Genomic DNA, 18,707 nt, shown 5'->3' with positions numbered 1-18,707 from the left:
ATTGAAACTTGCTTACACTACATACCACACATACTTGAATTATTTCAGTAATGCAATAGAGTGTTTCCGCCATTGAAGAAGTCATTTTTTCTTTTTTGTGAGACACATGAAGCAGCCTTCTCAGAAACATCAGTGTTACAGACTTGATGCTGAAGGGAAATCCTACAGAAATATACATTGTTCTTCAAAAGGCTTAAGAAACATATCTACAAGGATTCTCAGTAAATTAAACAAGTTGTTTCTAACTCTGGTTCTTCAGTAGAATCTTTTATATTAGCTGATTTTGCTGTGACCTGAACAACTTGTTTGTTTGCAGCTCAAAGAAAGAAGAGCTTGTCTGACAGCTGAATGGCAGGCTCTGAGTGTAGGTACTGGCCTGTGAGGAAAGCCAGTTTGTGAGCGTACTTGCATGGTGCTGGAACACGAACGGTGCCCGGCCAGTTCCAGTATAAATGGCACATCTTGAATGTCAGCCTGTGGTGGAACCAAAACAATGGTACTTATGTTCTGCATTGATCAAACATTAACCTTAATGTCTGAAGACAAAAGTAGAGAACACTTAGACTTGCCAACAGTCAATACAGCACAATAAAAGGTCAGAGATACTCAGCTCTCCTTCCAAGGATGGTCACGACTTAGTTTGGGACAACTTTTCCTCATCAATGTAATGCAGTTTTCTATTTGGCTGCCGGTTTTGGTCAGATAACAAAAAAGAATGCAGTCTAGTCTAATGAACTCCTGTTTATCAGTAAGTCTACAATATATCTACAATTGAATGAACAACATTTTTCTTTAAGTACACCAGGCTTATAAATTATATTTAGCTGAAAATGAAATAGATCATTGTTACCTTTGCAAATGGTCTGGTGTGAGGTTTGCTGTGTTGTACAAACAGATGTAGTGTGTAGGAAGTCCACAGCCCTGGCGAATATGATGTGCCATCAGATAAAAGTCCACCCTGAATGAAAATAAATGAATTCAAGGTTAGAAACATTAAGTAGAGAATCAATGTGAGTCTTGATGAGTGTTCAATGGTCTCCATTTCTATGTTTATATATTTACTGCATAAACCTTCGTTATCTAAATGTACCCAGATTTGGACCTGTAAAGTAAAACTTATTTAGAATTTTTACTGTTTGACAAAGTCTTCTCTGGTCATATGATACTAATTGGCCAAAAGGTGGGACTAGAGTCAGTCAGTGAGAAAAGACAGAGCTGAAGAATGCAATGTACTCTTCAAGTAGTGTACAATAGCAAATTATTTTCATCAGATCAGTCAAAACATCATAACACTTTTGTTTGCAACCATCAAGCACGTTTCCAGTGTCTGTGTGCATCCTGCAGTGTGACAGAATAGTAACCGTTCTATCGGAGGACACAGAATGCGCATTGATTTACAGTTGCGAAATCGAAACGGCTTTCTAACTTTTAACAATTCAAAGAGAACTGGGTAGTTTCCTGAGAAGCTGTATTGAGAAATGCCCTCAATTAAGCTGGTACACAATTGGTTTTCACTGGAGTTTTCGTTTAGTGTTGCTAATGAAGAAATAAAATATGTCGCTTGACACTGTCCCGCTGGTCCTGTCATAATGTAGGGAGTCTGCAAACCCAACTGGTTTCAGCTAAATTATGATTGGACGATTGGTTATTTGGGTTAGGGTTAGATTAGACTAGACTGTCATCCTGCTTTCAGCTATAGCATCATTTTGACACTGAATTTGAAAAATGAGACATGAGATGGAGATTGTTTCTTAATGTTGTACATCTTCCCCATTGTGGGATTATTTTGGTTTCAAGCCAAATCAGTGAGGAGAGCCTGGAAATCTGGAAGAGGCGATTTGCCGGCTATGTAAGAAAACGGTCGCGGTAAAAAGTGCTATCGCAACAAATTTGAGACATCATCTCAAAAATCACCATCCCTCACAGTTTGCACAATTAAAGACATCGATCAGTGCCCCTGCATCAGTGGATGGCCTGTCCCGGTAGCTGGGCATAGCAGAGTTGTTCAGCTGGCACCATTGCAAGCCCAGTGAGGTCCAGCCTCAAGCCAGAGAAACTGAACATACTTGTGTTTCTGGCCCAAAATCTACCTGACAAATAACTTTTTTATATCTATTTATTTGTTTAAAAAAATAGCCCACCACCCCCACACCCTTTTTTTCCAGAGGACTATATATTGGTATTATTATTAGCATGATTGAAACTGTTAGTTGTTGACACTTACACGTTTATATCAACTAAAATGACGAGAGATACAGTTGGAAAAAAAATACAAGTCAAGAAGCGGTGATGACTATTTAGACACATAGTTTTACAAAGAGTGATGACTATTGGACTTGAAGAATTAAAAAAAGTATTTTAAAAATTGGGCCAAAAGAGACAATTATATTGTTTAGCAACATTTGGAATTTTTACAGCTCTATGTGGAGACTCATAGACTTTCACACTGGCATAAAACCATGACTTTCAGTTAGACAGACCAATACTGACCAGTCTTTCCTAGTGAGGGTGTGATCCAGAACTGTCCCGGGTGGAGGAGTCCCAAAGGTATTTGAAATCCAGGAGTAGAGAGTGGTGCGGATGCGTTTTTGGACCACAATGAACACCAGTTTTGGCTCATAACTGGGAAATGTCTCAAAGCATTTGATCAGCTGGGGGATCTCGTACTGCTCCACCATCTTCAATTGGCTGTCTGACACGCCGTCTCGATACACGACTATCTTGTCTGGCAAATTGTGGTTTACCTGTACAGATTAAAACACAAAATTTATTATATGAGGTGTGCTTAATTTCACAATAGCAATGTCATTCAAACCAGATGAAAATGTGTACTGTGTATATTTACAACTGATATTTATTTTTCCTTATCCTGATAAAATATCCAGACTCAGTTCTCAAGTTTTTTTTGCCATTTCAACTCATAGGAAAAGAAAAGTTGATGGAGGGAACATCCTCGTTATTTGTTGTCATCAGAAAAAATATTTGCTAGTTTGTAATTTAACAATGTTGGCACTATTTACCTCATAGTACTTTTGCAGTGCAGCCTGTAAACAAATTCTGAAGCCATTGATCAGTTCCTCGCTGGGGGTTTGGAAAGTTACTCTGGAGTACCAGCGGGTCAGTGAGCTGAAGAAGACAATATCAAATGCATCTCCGCTGATACATTACTAATCATTTTTCAAACAGTGTTGTAAGAGGGCCATGGAAATATAAAATCTCAAGGTAGAAAACAAAAAAATAAACCTGTACCTGTTCACACTAGCAACAAAGCCCATCACTGACTGATGTGACTTGCTGGTGTCATGGTGGACATCAACTCCTACCACCATCAAATGTTTCTACAATCATTTTAAAATCAACTGACAATAATGTAACCTCATTTATCATACACACAAATCATTCAAACAGTGTAGTGGTATTACAGTATCAATTATATTTACCAAAGGAACGCTGACAGTCCAAAGCTCTCCCCCTAACTTGCCGTTTATCTGCAGGAGTATCTTTTGGGCAACAGACTTCAGTTTCTGTTGCTGGGAAATTGTCCGGATATTGATGGCCTGGCCAGACACACACAGTGCACAAAACAAACAAAAACCTCAGATTCAAAACTTGTCAACTATATTTTGCTTTTCTCTAAAACGCACATGCGCGTGCAAACACACACTTTGGCTGACATCACAAACCTGAGACGAGATGGGACTTTTTACACAGCAGAGTTTCTTGATGGCACTGTAGAGATCGTCTCTGTTGCCAACCATGATGCACACTACAAGCTGCATGTTGGGCTGCAAAAAGATGAGTGAGGAGAACTTGAATGTAACCACACTGTTGACTTGATTTAGTTGCAATAACCAACATTTCTAATGGCCAAAAAACTTGTCAAGCTGTTTAAATTTCAACAGAGCATTGAAGTATTATAAAAAGTGACAATGAATTTATTCGTTTTGTAACCAACATGGCCTTTCCTGGATGTACCTGAAATATGACTAAATTAGCAGTCATGTCAAAGCAGTGTGCAGTAAGGGGACCAAAACATAAAAAGCTATTCAGGGATGCACAGTTCAAACTTGCTCAGGTTGCCGAGGGCAACAACACAGGAACCACTGTTAGTTTTGTGGTCGTGTTTCTACAGCAACCACTGTTACTCAGTTATAAATAGAACTTTCAGACATTGGCAACTGATATTTACTGTCAAGGGTTTGTTGCTGTTTTGAGTGCAGGGAAGAAAGTATTTATACATATTCAATCACCACTCAATCAATGACTCATTACTACAGCACAAAGATTTATAAAAGTGCTGTTTGGTGTTTCTGAGACCAAAAAAACCCATTGTTGCTTCATTGTAGCTTCATCTTAAACAAAACATTTTCTTTCCTATTCTCACAAAAACACCAACAGCACAGTACTTTTCATTGCTAATGCTTCAGAGCAGTGGGAGACGCTGGTGTCAGTACTTAGAACTACATCTTTAGTAAGTGCAAAGCAATCAAGTCAAGTGCCTGACAGTGTATTCTAAGTGTTAGTTAGGGATATTAAGAATTAAGAGTTCGGAGTGTTCTGAGACAAGAAGCCCACAGATAAGAACAGTCTGACTTACAATTGCGTTTTGTGCATGGATAAAGTACAGAAAGTGAATCCACATTTTTTTAGTAGTACTACATCCTACATTTTTCTGCCATACTTCACTAGTGAGCTGAGAATGGATGCTCTTCACATATGTCTCTGTTCGGTCGTCCCTCAGCTCCACAAGAATGGGTCTTTCCATTTGTACCCCAATAGGTCCAGCCACTTTCTTGAAAGTTGAAACCAGTTCCTCAGCCTGCTCAGCACAGCGCCGAGGATAGAAGATAGCCCAGATGTTTAAGGGGATCTAAGAAGAAAAGGAATCAGTTGGTGAAGAAAATCGTAATACATGAGGGCAAGCCATAACAACCATTGCCACGATTCCTACGGATTAAATCTGGCAGTTGAGTCAATATTAACTCAGCTATAACTGTTACAGACCTTTAACAGACTGGATGATGTTGTCTCCTTATTTAATCAACTTTCCAGTTGAAAATGTTATACTTTGGGTGATAGCAAATTTATGTTAATAAAAAATGATGAGGCTGCACCAGAGATTTTCCTTGACACTCACAGAACTGATTGAAGCATCCCTTACAACTTCTCTGGACCAGGACATATCAAAATTGGTGGCAAAGGATGAAGACTGCAGGCAGATGTTTTCAAGGGGCAGAGTTCTACCTTTCATCTGCAAAAGGAGGAAGAGATAAAAATGGGTAAGGAACAATTAAAAACAAAAAGTGAAAGGGGTGGTGTCAGATAGACATAACGTAAGACCTTTCCAGTTTAATGGCAGAACAGGCTCAATTAGGCAAACATTAAATTACACCCATTTATCAAGAGTTGTATTGTTGACCCAAGTGTGAACAAATTATAAAATTATATCATAATTGCTCAATGAAGTCTTGAGTATTGGCTAAAAAGTGTTTTGTACAGTCGCCATTGACCTCTGACCACTGAATCTAAGTTCAGTGGAATCCATTCAGAATCCATTGACCGCTTTTTGAATTGACACAAATTCTTACTACAAGTATCTCTGAGCCAATCTCCAGTCCCCATTGGCTCAGCTCCTTCAGACTTGCAGGATTGCTACTGATGTTCTTCAGAAGCTGACTTATCCCATGGGTATGCTGCTCACCACTCAGATTGATGTGCATGGTCAGGTCCTACAATATATTAAAAAGATGTTTACTGTGTCCCAATTCAGACACCAGACCAACTCATTTCTGTTCAGCCTGTGAAGTCCATAACAACTAAAAAGGATGACATTTTTGTAGACTGCATTCTCCAAACGATTCCCCTGGAATTCCCCTGAAAATTTTATTCATATATTTTTTGGACCTTTTAAGACATATCTTTTGCAATGTTGTCTTGCACATCATTCACACCACAAGAGTGTTTTAGCAAAGGGCAAAGCTATGTCTATCTTCTGCTGCTTCTACTGCAGGGCCAAAGTGAGATCTCTGACATTCTAGATCGATAAAATAAAATATTTTTGGTTTTAACTGGGATACTCACACATGTTCAATACGACTCATTACAATACTTAGCAAGCTCTTGCTACTAAAACTTTAGTTGTTTACTTTTAATGGACATTGAGTTCTAAAGATCAGGCCCTGTATGTACAACTCATTTTATCTTTCCCTGAGCAATGAGGACGCCTTTGTTGCACTGTAACTTCTTTTTTCCCCCCTTTTCTCTTCTCATGTACAAGCTTGCATTCAGGGGACATGGTGACTGGTTGAGAGACCAGCCAGTGCCAGTGACAATACAGGTGCAACATCACACACACAAATTAAATCAGTGGATTTATTGCTATTTTGTATTATTTTATTGTATTACTGCTAAGTTGTGCATTTTTCAAGACAGTTTAAAAGAAAACACAAACTCTTGTCTAATGTGGCTGCTAAAATATCTTCATACTTCTCATGTTAACATGCATTACTAAAGCTGTTTGTGACCCTTCCTTCGTCGTATAACTGTGTAGCTCAACTCAGCCCACCTTCAAGTCATACGGTTTTCTATGTTTTAGGACAACCAAGTCTTAAAATATGGAAAATACTGAAACATCAAATTTACCTTCATAGCTCTGAAGTCTTTCCTCATCTTCTCTGGAATTCCAGTCATGAAGGAAAGTTCTGGCACTAAAAGGATCTCTCCAGTAATGATTTGCTGCAGTAAATTATTATTGTGAAATGTACACTGCTTACATTCATGGGGAAAAAAACAAACAAACAAACAAAAAAAAAAAACAACAACTTCCTTTTGTTTTATTTGACTATTCTTGTATATCCATCTAAATTATCACTGATGCCTGAGCAGACTGAAGCAAATTGCCCCTCACATGGGAATATATGAGTCAACATCTTATGAGAAACTTGCGTGTTTACATAAACAGATATGCCTTATTAATCACAATTTATTGAAGCCACAAGATGGCGCTGTAATGCAAGGCCAGCTGAGTTGTCTACTGCAATGTGATTATGAAAGATAAAAAATACACCTGAAAGCAATTACTATTAGTGAAATGTTTGAAATGATCAAATTCAGGTTTTACCTTCCCTCCTGGCCTGGACCGCTCCTTCGGGCGATGCATGAGCAGAGGTTGGTCCATCTCTTTGATTGTAATACCATAGTTCTTGCTATTATAATGTGGAAGCCCATGAAATGCAACAAAAATCCAATTGTGACAAACAGCCTGGTAAAATCAAGTTTAGTCTCTGCTCTAAAATAAACCTGCCATTTCAGAGCATAAATGCATAAAATCTTTCCTGTGCAGTTATGACTCATGGAAACAGCACTCTTACCTATAGTAGTCCACAAAGCTGGTTTTTGTGCCATCCATCAAGGAGAAGGTGTCTTTGGGAGATTTGTTCCACTCAATGGTGTCAATACGGTAGGTCCTGTTGTTGTAATGGGTGATGATGATGCTACCAACCAGTTCTTTGGTGCATTCGTCTCGGAAATTTTCCTTGCTCTGCTGGTACAACATGTTCCTGGAAGACAAGTGTCAACGGTCATAGTTTTTGCCTTTACTGTTTCAGCCAAAGGGCAATGTGTCTGGCTGTGTCCTTCCATTTATCAAGAGAATGAGTGAAGGAGGAGCAGGATTATTTCTGTTTATAAATAATCTATAGACTCGGGCCTGTTGCATTAGTCAAGACGCTGCGTTTCAGCTCACCTCTTCACATCCCCAATCACATACCCATCTGGTTAAGATTTCAATTCTATCTTTGAGGACACATAGTAATTAAATATGTATGACTACATCACAGGACATAACATGTATGAAGTGTTCAGTGTGTGGCTTGTAAATGGTATAGTTAATGTTTAAACTTGCATGGACATACCTGAGTACCCATGCAAACAAAGAACAAATAGGGTAAAAGATTGCTTTTTTTTTTTTTTAAATCATCCATCACAGCCATCCGTTGACAAGTAGGCCTTCTGGCTTAGCTCCCTTTTCATGTAAACGGGGCAATACAGCAAATGCAGCACTTCACCAGCTGCACTGATTCTCCAATCAATCTCCCTCACAGGTGAACAAGAGTCCGAGATTCTTGAACTCCTTCACTTGGGGTAAGGACGCATTGCTGACATTGAGCAAGCAATCCATCTGTTTCCTTTCTGAGGACCATCGCCTCAGATTTAGAGGTGCTAATCCTCATCCCTGCTGCTTCATATTCAGCTGCAAGCCGATTCAGTGAATACTGTAGATCTAAGTCCGATGGTGCCAAATGGACCATATCCGCAAAAATCAACAATGCGGTCCTCCAGTTTATGACTTGAAACCATTCCTCACCTGACTGAAATCCTGCCCATGAATATCACAAACAGAATCGAAGACAAGGCACAGCCCTGGCAGAGACCAACACCCACCAGAAATGAGTCCAATTTACTGCCAGAGCGCTCGCTTTGGCCATTCACGACGGTGGTTAACAACTTGATTAGTCGACCCAGGTTTGCCTCATATGTGCCGCATATTTCAGCCAAGAGGAGCAGATTATGGCAATGGAGAGCTATGAAGAGATGATAAATAACTTTAATTCTCTCCCTGACTTTCTCACAACAAAGGATACATGGAAATCAGGTAGATTAAGGCCAAATCAAAGTGAAATTCATTAGATTTGTCTTATTTGTAAAGTCTAAGCAATTTTCAAATTGGTGTTCTATTAGTTGTAGTGCCAGCAGTGCAAAATGGTCTTGGCAGCAAATCCGGACCAAGCACAAAAATATGATCCAAAGAGTTATATATTCATCACTCTTTTAGTGTAATGTGGATGATACACTGCGCAATATATTACGTGTTAATATTATGTGAAGCAACAAGAAAAATTAGAAAAATGAGAGGAGAAAGACTGGAGGGGCCCCGCTGCTCAGAGGAGCTGACCCTTGCGAACAATGAAGGGGATACAAGGGGGTATTCAGTCAGTCCCTGGTGCTGGCACCTCACAGCAGCAGGTTTTTGTCCAGGCTATGTGTAAGTGCTTTGCTGGTAAAATACTAATTGCATATTTATTTTTTCTCAGATAAGAAAAAATTTCAATCTAATTTACAGTTGAAGGAGACACTGCAAAGGCGCTCAAGCTGCCAGCACACACCTGTGGTGGCCCCCACACAGAGTTAACCATCAAAGTTTTCATGTACTCTTATCTTTGTTTGCTGTGTTGAATCCACTTTATTCACTTTATTATTTCTCTTAAACTATTCCACAGGTGGAGATCAATAATGAGGAGAGACTCAGTGTATTCAGAGGTACCCTTGGGGGTAGATATCTTAATTATCTAAATAAGAATTGAATTTAACATTTTAATTCCTCTTAATTAGAAATAATTCAGTTTTTTGCTCATTAATGTCACAGGGAGAGGACATTGTGCAACCCTCCCCCAGCCTGTGGCCTCCACCTCTATGCCCACAAAAAAAACAAGGGGTAAGGTTTTTATCATTTCTAGCAGTCCTATGTCTCCTTTTATTTGTTTATTTTTTAAATAATCCTTACCAATGGCACATAAGTGAATGAACACAGTACACCAATCTAACTAAAAAGTTTATCTCACTCATCTCTGCTGCTTGATGTCCTATTAATACATGTTGGGAGCAGACAATGTGAGGGTCCTTTATAAAAACCACCTAGAGCTGGATAATTAGAAAAAAAGAGCTGGAAATCAAGAAACTAAAACTTGAGATTGAGCAACTGGAGCATGAGAAAAAGGCACTACAGTAAATGGTACTTTAAAATACTTTGTTGAGCATGATCAACATTGTATTCTACCTTTTCCCAGAAAAGGCAAAACTTTAAACTAATAATTAACAAAGCACATTCAAAACACATGATTGGTTTTGCTTTGTTTTTTTTTTTATTGGGGGAAACCGCTGCCGATGTCTGCGTTACTATAAGTGCATGACTTTGTTTGGTCATATTACTTCTATATGGTTCAACAAGCTTGTATATTTAACATATTCCCTCAGCTGAGAATCTGTAGCCTATCGCTCATAGAGAATATTGTCAGAAAACGATATTCTCTCCGGTCTCAAAGAATTCTCTCTTTAAGCCGAAAGTCAGAGCACAAGTTACCCTGGTGATATATCCAGTTTAAAAGAGAGCCACCTTCGTGACACGGGAAAGCCTGGCTTTAGGCTAAACACACCTCGCTCAGGCACTATGCTCGCTTCGTAGTACACCCCTCTAGTCATATGCCTTCTCCAGATCAACAAAGCACATGTGGACCGGGAGATTGTTTTTCCAATTCATCGTTGATGTTAAGTAGGTAAAATTTCACAGATTCCAATGTATATTTAACATGTCTATAGATTAGAGATATTAGCTCCAGATCGTTCCACCATGAGACAATATTTTAAAATTGCTACATTAATGTTAACAGAATTTCTTCTGACGTTGTAAAATACGAAATATGGTGGAATGTGTGCTTTTTTTTTCTTTTTTACTGAAAACAAATCCTCACATTTGAGGAGTTCAACAATGCAACCACATTGACCAGAGTTTACAGATTATAATGGTAATTTCTGACAAAGTATTCATAACATTAAATAAAATTTTGACAAATATAAATATTTCTGTACTTGATTAACCTGGGTGATAACACTGATGTGAAAATCGTTTTCAGTTTTTTTCTGAGGGAAAAAAAAAAAAAAAAAAAGACAGTGGGTCAGATGGTCACATTGTATAATCTCCCAAGCAGAGTATAATCCCAGTAATAATGACTGCCACAACAAGTTAATTTTTCTGTGTGAACTCACATGACATCCAGCACAGAGTCATTTCGTAAGACTTTGTGACAAACATCCACACACAGGTACAGGCCTCCATCTGTGCATTTGATACAGGTTGAATAGCCCGGCCACAGTTGAAGCCTAGAAATAGACAAATAGGATTATAAATCAATGTCTTGAAATTAGCTAGTGTCAGACATATGAGACTAAAAAACTATTAGTACGAACCGATATTTTCCAAGAATTTCTGCGCTCTCTGGATCATAATGATTTCGCCCCACCAACTTCAGCCCAATGATTTTCATTGCCCTTGAAAAACAAATAGAACACTGGGTCATGTCCTTTGATCTAATCATCTAATTAGCAAACCTAATGAGAAAAATAATTGAGGCTGCTTAGATTATGTCATTAAAGATCTTTGATAAATTGAGATGTTTTCTAAAGCAGAAACAGATCAAGAGGGAAATACAGTTGCTTGTGTCATGTGCCCAAAGTTGGCTAAACTTCTGCTGATGTTTAACATGCGCAAACATTAAGAAAACTACACTAAACACAACATTAACTTGCATTCTAACTCATTAGACCTTATCTGATTTGAAGACTTCCAAGGCAAGACACAGATTAAGATTATGTATTAAATTCAACAATTGCAGTTTCCATTTGCTTTCTGATTCTTTCAAACCTTCTTTTAAGAATCAACCATGTGCTACTGTAAGAAAGTGACCATGGAAATAAAGTATAAGAAGCTGTTTAAAATGTAACAGAGATGGAAGTCAACACTAGATCTGAAAGACCAAAATCCCGTTCGCTAAAAATGCAGGTCTGCTTGGTAAAAAGTCAAAGCCAAAAGAACTGCAAGAAGATTAGGTCTACAGGAGTGATAGTGCACCATTCACTGATCAGCAAAGAAATCCAAGAGAAACCTTAACTGTGACCCGAACAAAAGAAGGCAATTTCTGAAGGCAGAAATAACATGAGTCATTTGCCCTATTTTTTTCAGTAATTCAGCTGAAGGTTAACACACTTTGACTGAAACCAACATATGTTCAAGAAGAAAAAATGCATTTGATTAAAAGAATCATGTAACTAAGAAAACAGTCTTTATCAAAATTTTGAAAAGTCACCAATAAATTTAAATCATGTCACGTTTATGGGAGGCAATTTTAGGTTGACAGGTTAAATAGAAAACTATTGCCTTACTAAATAAAATAAATCAATCAATCTTAGTCCTAACATTGGAAAGTCCTTTTAAAAAATACCTCCTTAGCACCACATTGTAGAATGGAATGCATAGTTCTGAGTTGGGTGGCAATATCTTCGTCATCTGGATTTTGATGTGTACTTCCTCATTATCGGTCCGTCTCAAACTCTTGAGAACAACCACCTGAAAAAAATAAGGACAAATTCTGTTAGGTGGTAAGTAATCTGCATTATCCAGTTCAGAACAATGATAATTAAATACATTTAACATTGTTGAAACAACTGTCGGAAAGAAACATTTTTAAGAAAGGCATATAAAGTAAAATAAATAAACACCATGATACTCACATCTTTAAGCTTAATGGGCAGGTAGAGTATAGTGCCATCAAAAGTCGTTACATCTCCTGTGGTGGAGCGGTGATCTTTTATCATGCCAAAACGCATCGCCATTGATTCAACATTTGGACTAAAAGATAGGATTACAAACACTCAACTTCCACGAAATACAAACATTAATTTGTAAAGCTATTTATCAGTATTGACTGACACCATGGATTCAACCCTTTGGGAAAAAACCTTATGGCAACAAGCCTGTCTCCTCAGGGACTCATTAGCAGGTTTACTTTAGCACGACTCAAGTTTCCACCACATATGGTTTCAAAATCAACAATCAACTTTATTTTTGCTGCATGAACACAAATTGATACACGATACATACGTAAATGTAACATGGTATTGATAAACAGCTTCATTCCTGCAGCGTATTGGGATGTGGTTTGAGCCGATGGTGATGGGGACTCCTTTTGTTCCAGCCTTGTACACTGGCTCACTGACCAGGTGAAATGCACAAAATACACACAGTCAATTACCTTACATGATCAAGCCAATTTTTTGTTAGAACCAGCTTGGCAATGATGAGGACTATTCAATCGAACACAACGTACTACTCTGAATCTGTAAAATGTTACATTTGAACACACCAAAAAGACTATTAAACTATTATAACTATTATTAGGACTAAAAAAGCAGAGTTGAGTGGTCATACTGTATCCTGGAGACTGAGCAAATCCATGAACTGTGCACAGATTTGTAGTTAAGACGTGGGACATAACACAACATTCAACATCTTTTGTGGTATTATGATGGATATCAGCTAATACACAATCAGTACACTAACCCAATACAACAAGATTTACTGATTAAACCTTATAGTTTAACACTCACTGGAAATAAATTATTTTTACTCTACTCTAAAACCCTAACAGAAGTTACACCAGGCAGCCTCAGGCAACTCTTGTTTTGGAGCAGTGAAGAAGAATCAAAATCTGGTTAATAGTGTAATGTAGTAAAACGTCAGCAATTTTGCAAGATGTTACAAAATTGCTGATCAGTAGAAGGGCAACATAAGCAGAGCATTAGGCTTTAATTTGGAAAGCTGGCACTAATGTTAGCTAAAATTGTGAAAAGGGGTTATTTCCTAGATCCATTTATTTTAAATGACTGATACAGGTCAAAAAATAGGTTTTATAGCATAAATATACTTGTTAAGGGTTTAAAATAAGCCATAAAATAACTAAATCAATCAGATCACATAAATACAAGGTCTGTTGAACACATCCATTAAAGCAAAATCATGTTCATGCTCATGAAAAAAAGAAAGCGGTATCAGACCATCTCTAGGATAAACTCACCGGGCTGTCTCCATCTTTAGCTCTCTCTTTGCTGGTGAAATTGAAGAAACCTCCAACACATCTCTACCTGTGGGGAGGAGACACATTGCTGCTACACATTTTTCATCTCATTAAACGTATTAAACACTAGATTTGCACAAGACAAACACATCCACTTTTCCACGGACTGAGGTAAAGAATTGGAGAAACTGGCCAGAAGTTGCAGTTCCATCTGAAGAAAACAATTTCTCCTTGTATTGTTTCATGAATAATTGGAATAATTTAAAACATTATTTCATTTAATGCCACATTTCTCCACCTGCATCAAAAGGCTGAGAGAACAAGGCTGGTTGAGGAACAGAAGCAGGAGAAAGTGGCTTGACAAGATCTGGAGAAAAAGAGGGAAGTAAAGAATGTCCTCTTCCCACTCCAAATTGTGGAACTGCTGCTCTTCCAAGCCCCATCATTCTCTGCTGGGACAAACCTCGGCCAAGGAAACTGTGAGAGAACAAATGCCTAGGTCAGCTTTCAGAAAACAGTTTTCCAATAAGGATTATATCCAAGGATTTAAGGTATTTTTACAGGTTACATATCTTTGATCAGGACCTATTGATTGCAGTGCAAAGATTGCTGATGAGTGTGAAACCAAAAAAAGAAATGTTGGAAGAATCTTTTGTTTGAACCTCAAGTAACCATTATGGGACTCAGGAAAAGCTGTTGCCACACTGTCACAGAAACAAAAGTACACTACATATGAAGGGCAACATAATATGGACATTGTGAAGTGTGTGCGTGTGCTGTTACGTTTCATTTATTTACTCTATCTTTAAAAATTCCAAAATAAAGAATAAGCATAGGAAGAAACCTTAATAGTGAACAGAATATCCTGTCACTCCCCTGCCTCCTACCTGACACTCTCTGGGCTACTGATGACACCAACAGGAACACCTGGCAGGTTTATAGCTCCAGCTTCTCTTCTCCCTGCAATCAAATTTAATACATAAATATGCAACACGACAGTAGCTATTAGCTATTCAACGATTTTACCACACACACAAACAGAGAAAAAGACAGACACGTATACAACAATAGCATAGATTATGAACGACTTACTTCACAAAAGAACATTCAGTTTCATAAATTCTCTCCGTTAACATTGCTTAATGATCACAGGGGAAAACATTTTGCAAGTGACATCACTTTGTCCCTCTTCCTCTAAAGAAATTACTGCAATAGTAAAATAATATGAATATACAGATGAAGTTCTCCGTTAACACTCAATCTGACAATTGTAGGTATGATAAATTTAAATGATTTTACTCCCGGAAATTCCGAGTTTGAAATACCAACCCATTGGCCGTGTTCCTCCTCCTGATGAAGTCATTGACGGCTCAATGCCCATTCCTCTAAACATGGAGACCAGTGTTGAACCTAGACCTTGGGTAGGCAGAGCAGCCTGTGAACAGACAAAAACTTTAGCTAACTTCGAGTGGTGCTATAATACATCGAAATCTTTTAGTATTGAAAAATGTTTGCCATTTATGGCTCCAACCTCTTTTGTTGAATCAGCCAGACTCTTTTCTGTTAGGCCTTGCATTGTTCTTTCACACGTAGTCGCCTGCGTGTGCTGTGTCTCCAGGCTAGGCAGGATAATACCCCTTGCCACACCTACTTTTGGTTCAGCTGCATGTAAGAGCAGTCTTCTGGCTCGTCCAACAACTCCATCATCAGACTGAACTAGCAGTCCTCTAGCTCGTCCAAACTCAGGAACAGTGGTGGATGAAATCACTCTTTGTCCATGGGGGGTATCACCAGGAGTGAGGAAACCTCTGGCTCGTCCTACACCAGGCCCTTTTGCAGAGAGCAGCAGCAGCCCTCTGCTAAGTCCTGCAGCCCGCTCATCTGGCTGTAGTCCTCTTCCGCGTCCCAGCCACGGGACACTCGTCTTTTCATTGGGGTCTGGATGTTTGTTTGGATCCATTCAATCCCCTGCTGCCAATTACTGTGGAATGACTGCAAAGAACACCTCATGTTATAAAACTTTGCTTGTCCATGTCCCCGTTTCAAATAGGATGGGGTATAAATTAAACACATTTGTGGTACCTTCAATACGAGGATGATCTTTGAGTGTCTTGGTCAAGCCCATCATTTCAGCTATCATTAACTTTTAGCTGGTATTAAGCATGTTGGTAGTAAGGCAGTATTGCAGTAAATATGTGTTTAGGTTAGGATTTTTAACCATCTAAGTAATTTTTCCTGCATATGACACATAAACCTAGGGATGGGGCTAATTTTAGTAGTATACTTATTATTATATGAATTACGCAATTCAGTGAATTTGCAGCAATGCCTCAACATTGGGTTTCAATTTAGAAAATGTACACACCAAGATCTGTTGCACGCACTTTATCAGTAAAACACAAAAACCCTAAATGTGGTTACAAGAAAGTGAAAAGTAGTGAAGGAAATAGAAACCATTTTCATTCAGGTAAATTACACAAAATATCAATTCAGTAACATGAACAGAAATTAGCTTTTGGAATTTATTCATTTTAAATGTATGGGCCTTTTACATGCCGCTAGTGACAGAGGGAAAATAAACAGTGTTAACACTGACTTTTATTATTAGATTGTTACTGCAATTATTATGTTCATCGATGTGAAAACTTACTTACTAACGCTAATTAGCTAACTGCGCATGGTGGCGCCTAACCCCAACCAACCTGTTTTCAATCCCATCAAAGCGTCCCTAAAATGTATCAAAAACCGTACTCAGGACATCTTGTGATTTATTAACAGCTTTCTTACTCACCACATAACAAAAAAATCCTGTCGTAATTACTATTGTAAAAACAGTTTCCCGTTAGGTTCTTAGCGCCATAATGCCATTAGCAAACATTAACACCAGCTAGCTAATTGAAACACGTGTTAAAGAAGAAGACTCAACTGACACTGACGGGCCGGACATTAAATCCGGCCGAAATAATAACTCAACAGCGCTCCAATAACTCAACAAGTTTTCATTAGACGAAAATTGCCAGTAATAACTACAGCATAAACTCTCACCTGTTATCTACTGTAGTCCTTCGCCTGAGGAATACACTTTTCGCACTTTACATATGCCCCGGGGGGCAGGCAGACGTATCGGCCCTCCTACGTTCCTATTGGATAATCTGTCAGGATTGGGCAGAAGGGCATTGGTCCACTGCACCTGTCAATCAATATCTGTCACTTTACATGACTCTGGGGGAGACATGTGTCGTCCCCTGCTGGTAACCACCGGATCCTTCAGGCGTAGAACATATGGGCAACTGTCTCACATCTCAACTGTAAACCCATAGGGAGCAGATATATTATATTCTTCAGATTTAATTTCTGTCCTTCAAAGTGTGTGCCCCGTGGTGGTCAGTTACAGTCACTGGGATGTAGCTTGTCTTTATAAAACGATTGACGGCGGCGAATAATATGTTTGACAAGTTCAACCAAATGGGGGCATAATCTGTAAACTAAATTGTTAAATAATCACCACATATTCAGCAGCATATAGAGCACATAAAAGCCCTCTAGATTATTCAGCTTTCTTGTAGAAAATGGATCCTTCTTTTTGGAAGACAACATATGACAAATAAATAAATGAAAATAAAACAATACAAAAACAAAACATGACTGTTATTACATCAAAGCTGGCAGAGAATTCTTAGTCTTTTGGCAAATTAACCAAGTTCTCAATTTGCGTATGTGTATTATATAATATGTATTATGGCTGTTTATGGCATTCATAAGGAGTTACTAACAATGGCAAAACTAATGAATCTAGGCTTTCACGAGCCAAGATTCACAGCTATGAAATTTGATCCAAAAATATGATAATGATAAAAATATGTTTGAACACAGACTCAAGGCCATTTTGCTGAAATGAGGTTGTCTCTTTGTTATATTAAAAGGAGGAAAGGAGCAGCTATGCCACAGTACGGCGGCATAGTGGTTATTGCTGTTGTACCACAAAAAGAAGGTTGCAGGTTCGGTTCCTGTGTTCTCTGTGTGGAGTTTCCATGTTCTTCCAGTCCTCTGTTCCCTTTCATTGGATTCCTCCAGGTACTCTCCGTTCCTCCCAAAGTCCAAACACATGCATGATTAGGTTAATTGGTGTCTCTAAATTGTCACCCAATGTGATCTGGGATTGGCTCCAGCACCCCTCACGACTGAGAAATGGATAAGCGTTAAAATATGAATGAATGAATATCAGGAGAGGAGTTATGACATTCTTAAAATTCCTAAAGCCTGCAGAACTGGGAGGTGAGGGCTAACGGTTAGGCATGGACAACTTGAAATCACCAAAATCTTCCCCGTGATTTTGTGGTCATGACCTTGTGCTCGTATCTGGTCTCGTACCAGTCACCAGATGGCAGATATGGAGTCCTAGCGGTTAAACTAACGGTTAGATAGTTTTATTCTTCATTGATATACATCTCGTACATTTTTAACAAACTACACTTCATCCTTGGCTGACTGATCAATTATTATTTCATGAGGGATGTTATGCAAATATAGGAATTGCACTGACCTTCCATGATAAATACCATTAACATCCAATCTGATCTGTTTAACAGCAGCAATCACGAAACTAGGTATTACAGCAAATGCAACTTGTGTCCACATTGGAACAGTTATTGTATGTTGACTCAATAGTAAATGTGCACATGTGACTGAATAAGTAGTGTAGAAAGATCTTTATAAAAAAGTGTGGAGCTAAGAAACTGTCATCCAGAAGGTTTTGTTATTCAAATTAGACCAGGCATTTTTCTCATTTCACTATGAGCATTAGCACTATTGGCAATCAGCTGTAGTTTTACCTATTAAGATCAAATGTCTCAAGCAAGAACTCTTTGTAAACTTGTATTTTGATGCCCTTATCCTAAATATTCCTAATCCAAAAATATGTATAATTATCCAAATATATCAGTGGTGCACTTTTTTAAATAAAGATGCAGTGAAATAAAGATTTTTTTGGCAAGGAGGGGCCATTGAGAAATCATTATGATC

At 38.4% G+C, this 18,707-nt stretch overlaps 1 protein-coding gene across 1 annotated transcript; it reads right to left on the bottom strand.

The window, feature by feature from the left end:
* Positions 1 to 317: 317 nt before the first annotated feature.
* Positions 318 to 15,645, bottom strand: piwil2 (piwi-like RNA-mediated gene silencing 2). The gene is given in 24 exon segments (XM_029510431.1): positions 318 to 474; positions 851 to 958; positions 2,491 to 2,744; positions 3,021 to 3,126; positions 3,250 to 3,338; positions 3,441 to 3,557; positions 3,684 to 3,785; positions 4,682 to 4,870; positions 5,138 to 5,251; positions 5,589 to 5,729; positions 6,643 to 6,735; positions 7,121 to 7,205; positions 7,371 to 7,559; positions 10,822 to 10,935; positions 11,023 to 11,103; positions 12,054 to 12,178; positions 12,343 to 12,460; positions 12,713 to 12,823; positions 13,686 to 13,773; positions 13,984 to 14,189; positions 14,573 to 14,641; positions 14,865 to 14,877; positions 15,015 to 15,120; positions 15,217 to 15,645. Coding segments are annotated over 24 exon segments (3,204 nt in total).
* Positions 15,646 to 18,707: the final 3,062 nt, after the last annotated feature.

The sequence above is a fragment of the Echeneis naucrates genome, chromosome 9 (assembly GCF_900963305.1).
Source record: "Echeneis naucrates chromosome 9, fEcheNa1.1, whole genome shotgun sequence".
Taxonomy (NCBI): domain Eukaryota; kingdom Metazoa; phylum Chordata; class Actinopteri; order Carangiformes; family Echeneidae; genus Echeneis; species Echeneis naucrates.
The sequence above is the reverse complement of the archived record's forward strand: the minus strand, read 5'-3'. Positions and strand labels throughout refer to the sequence as shown.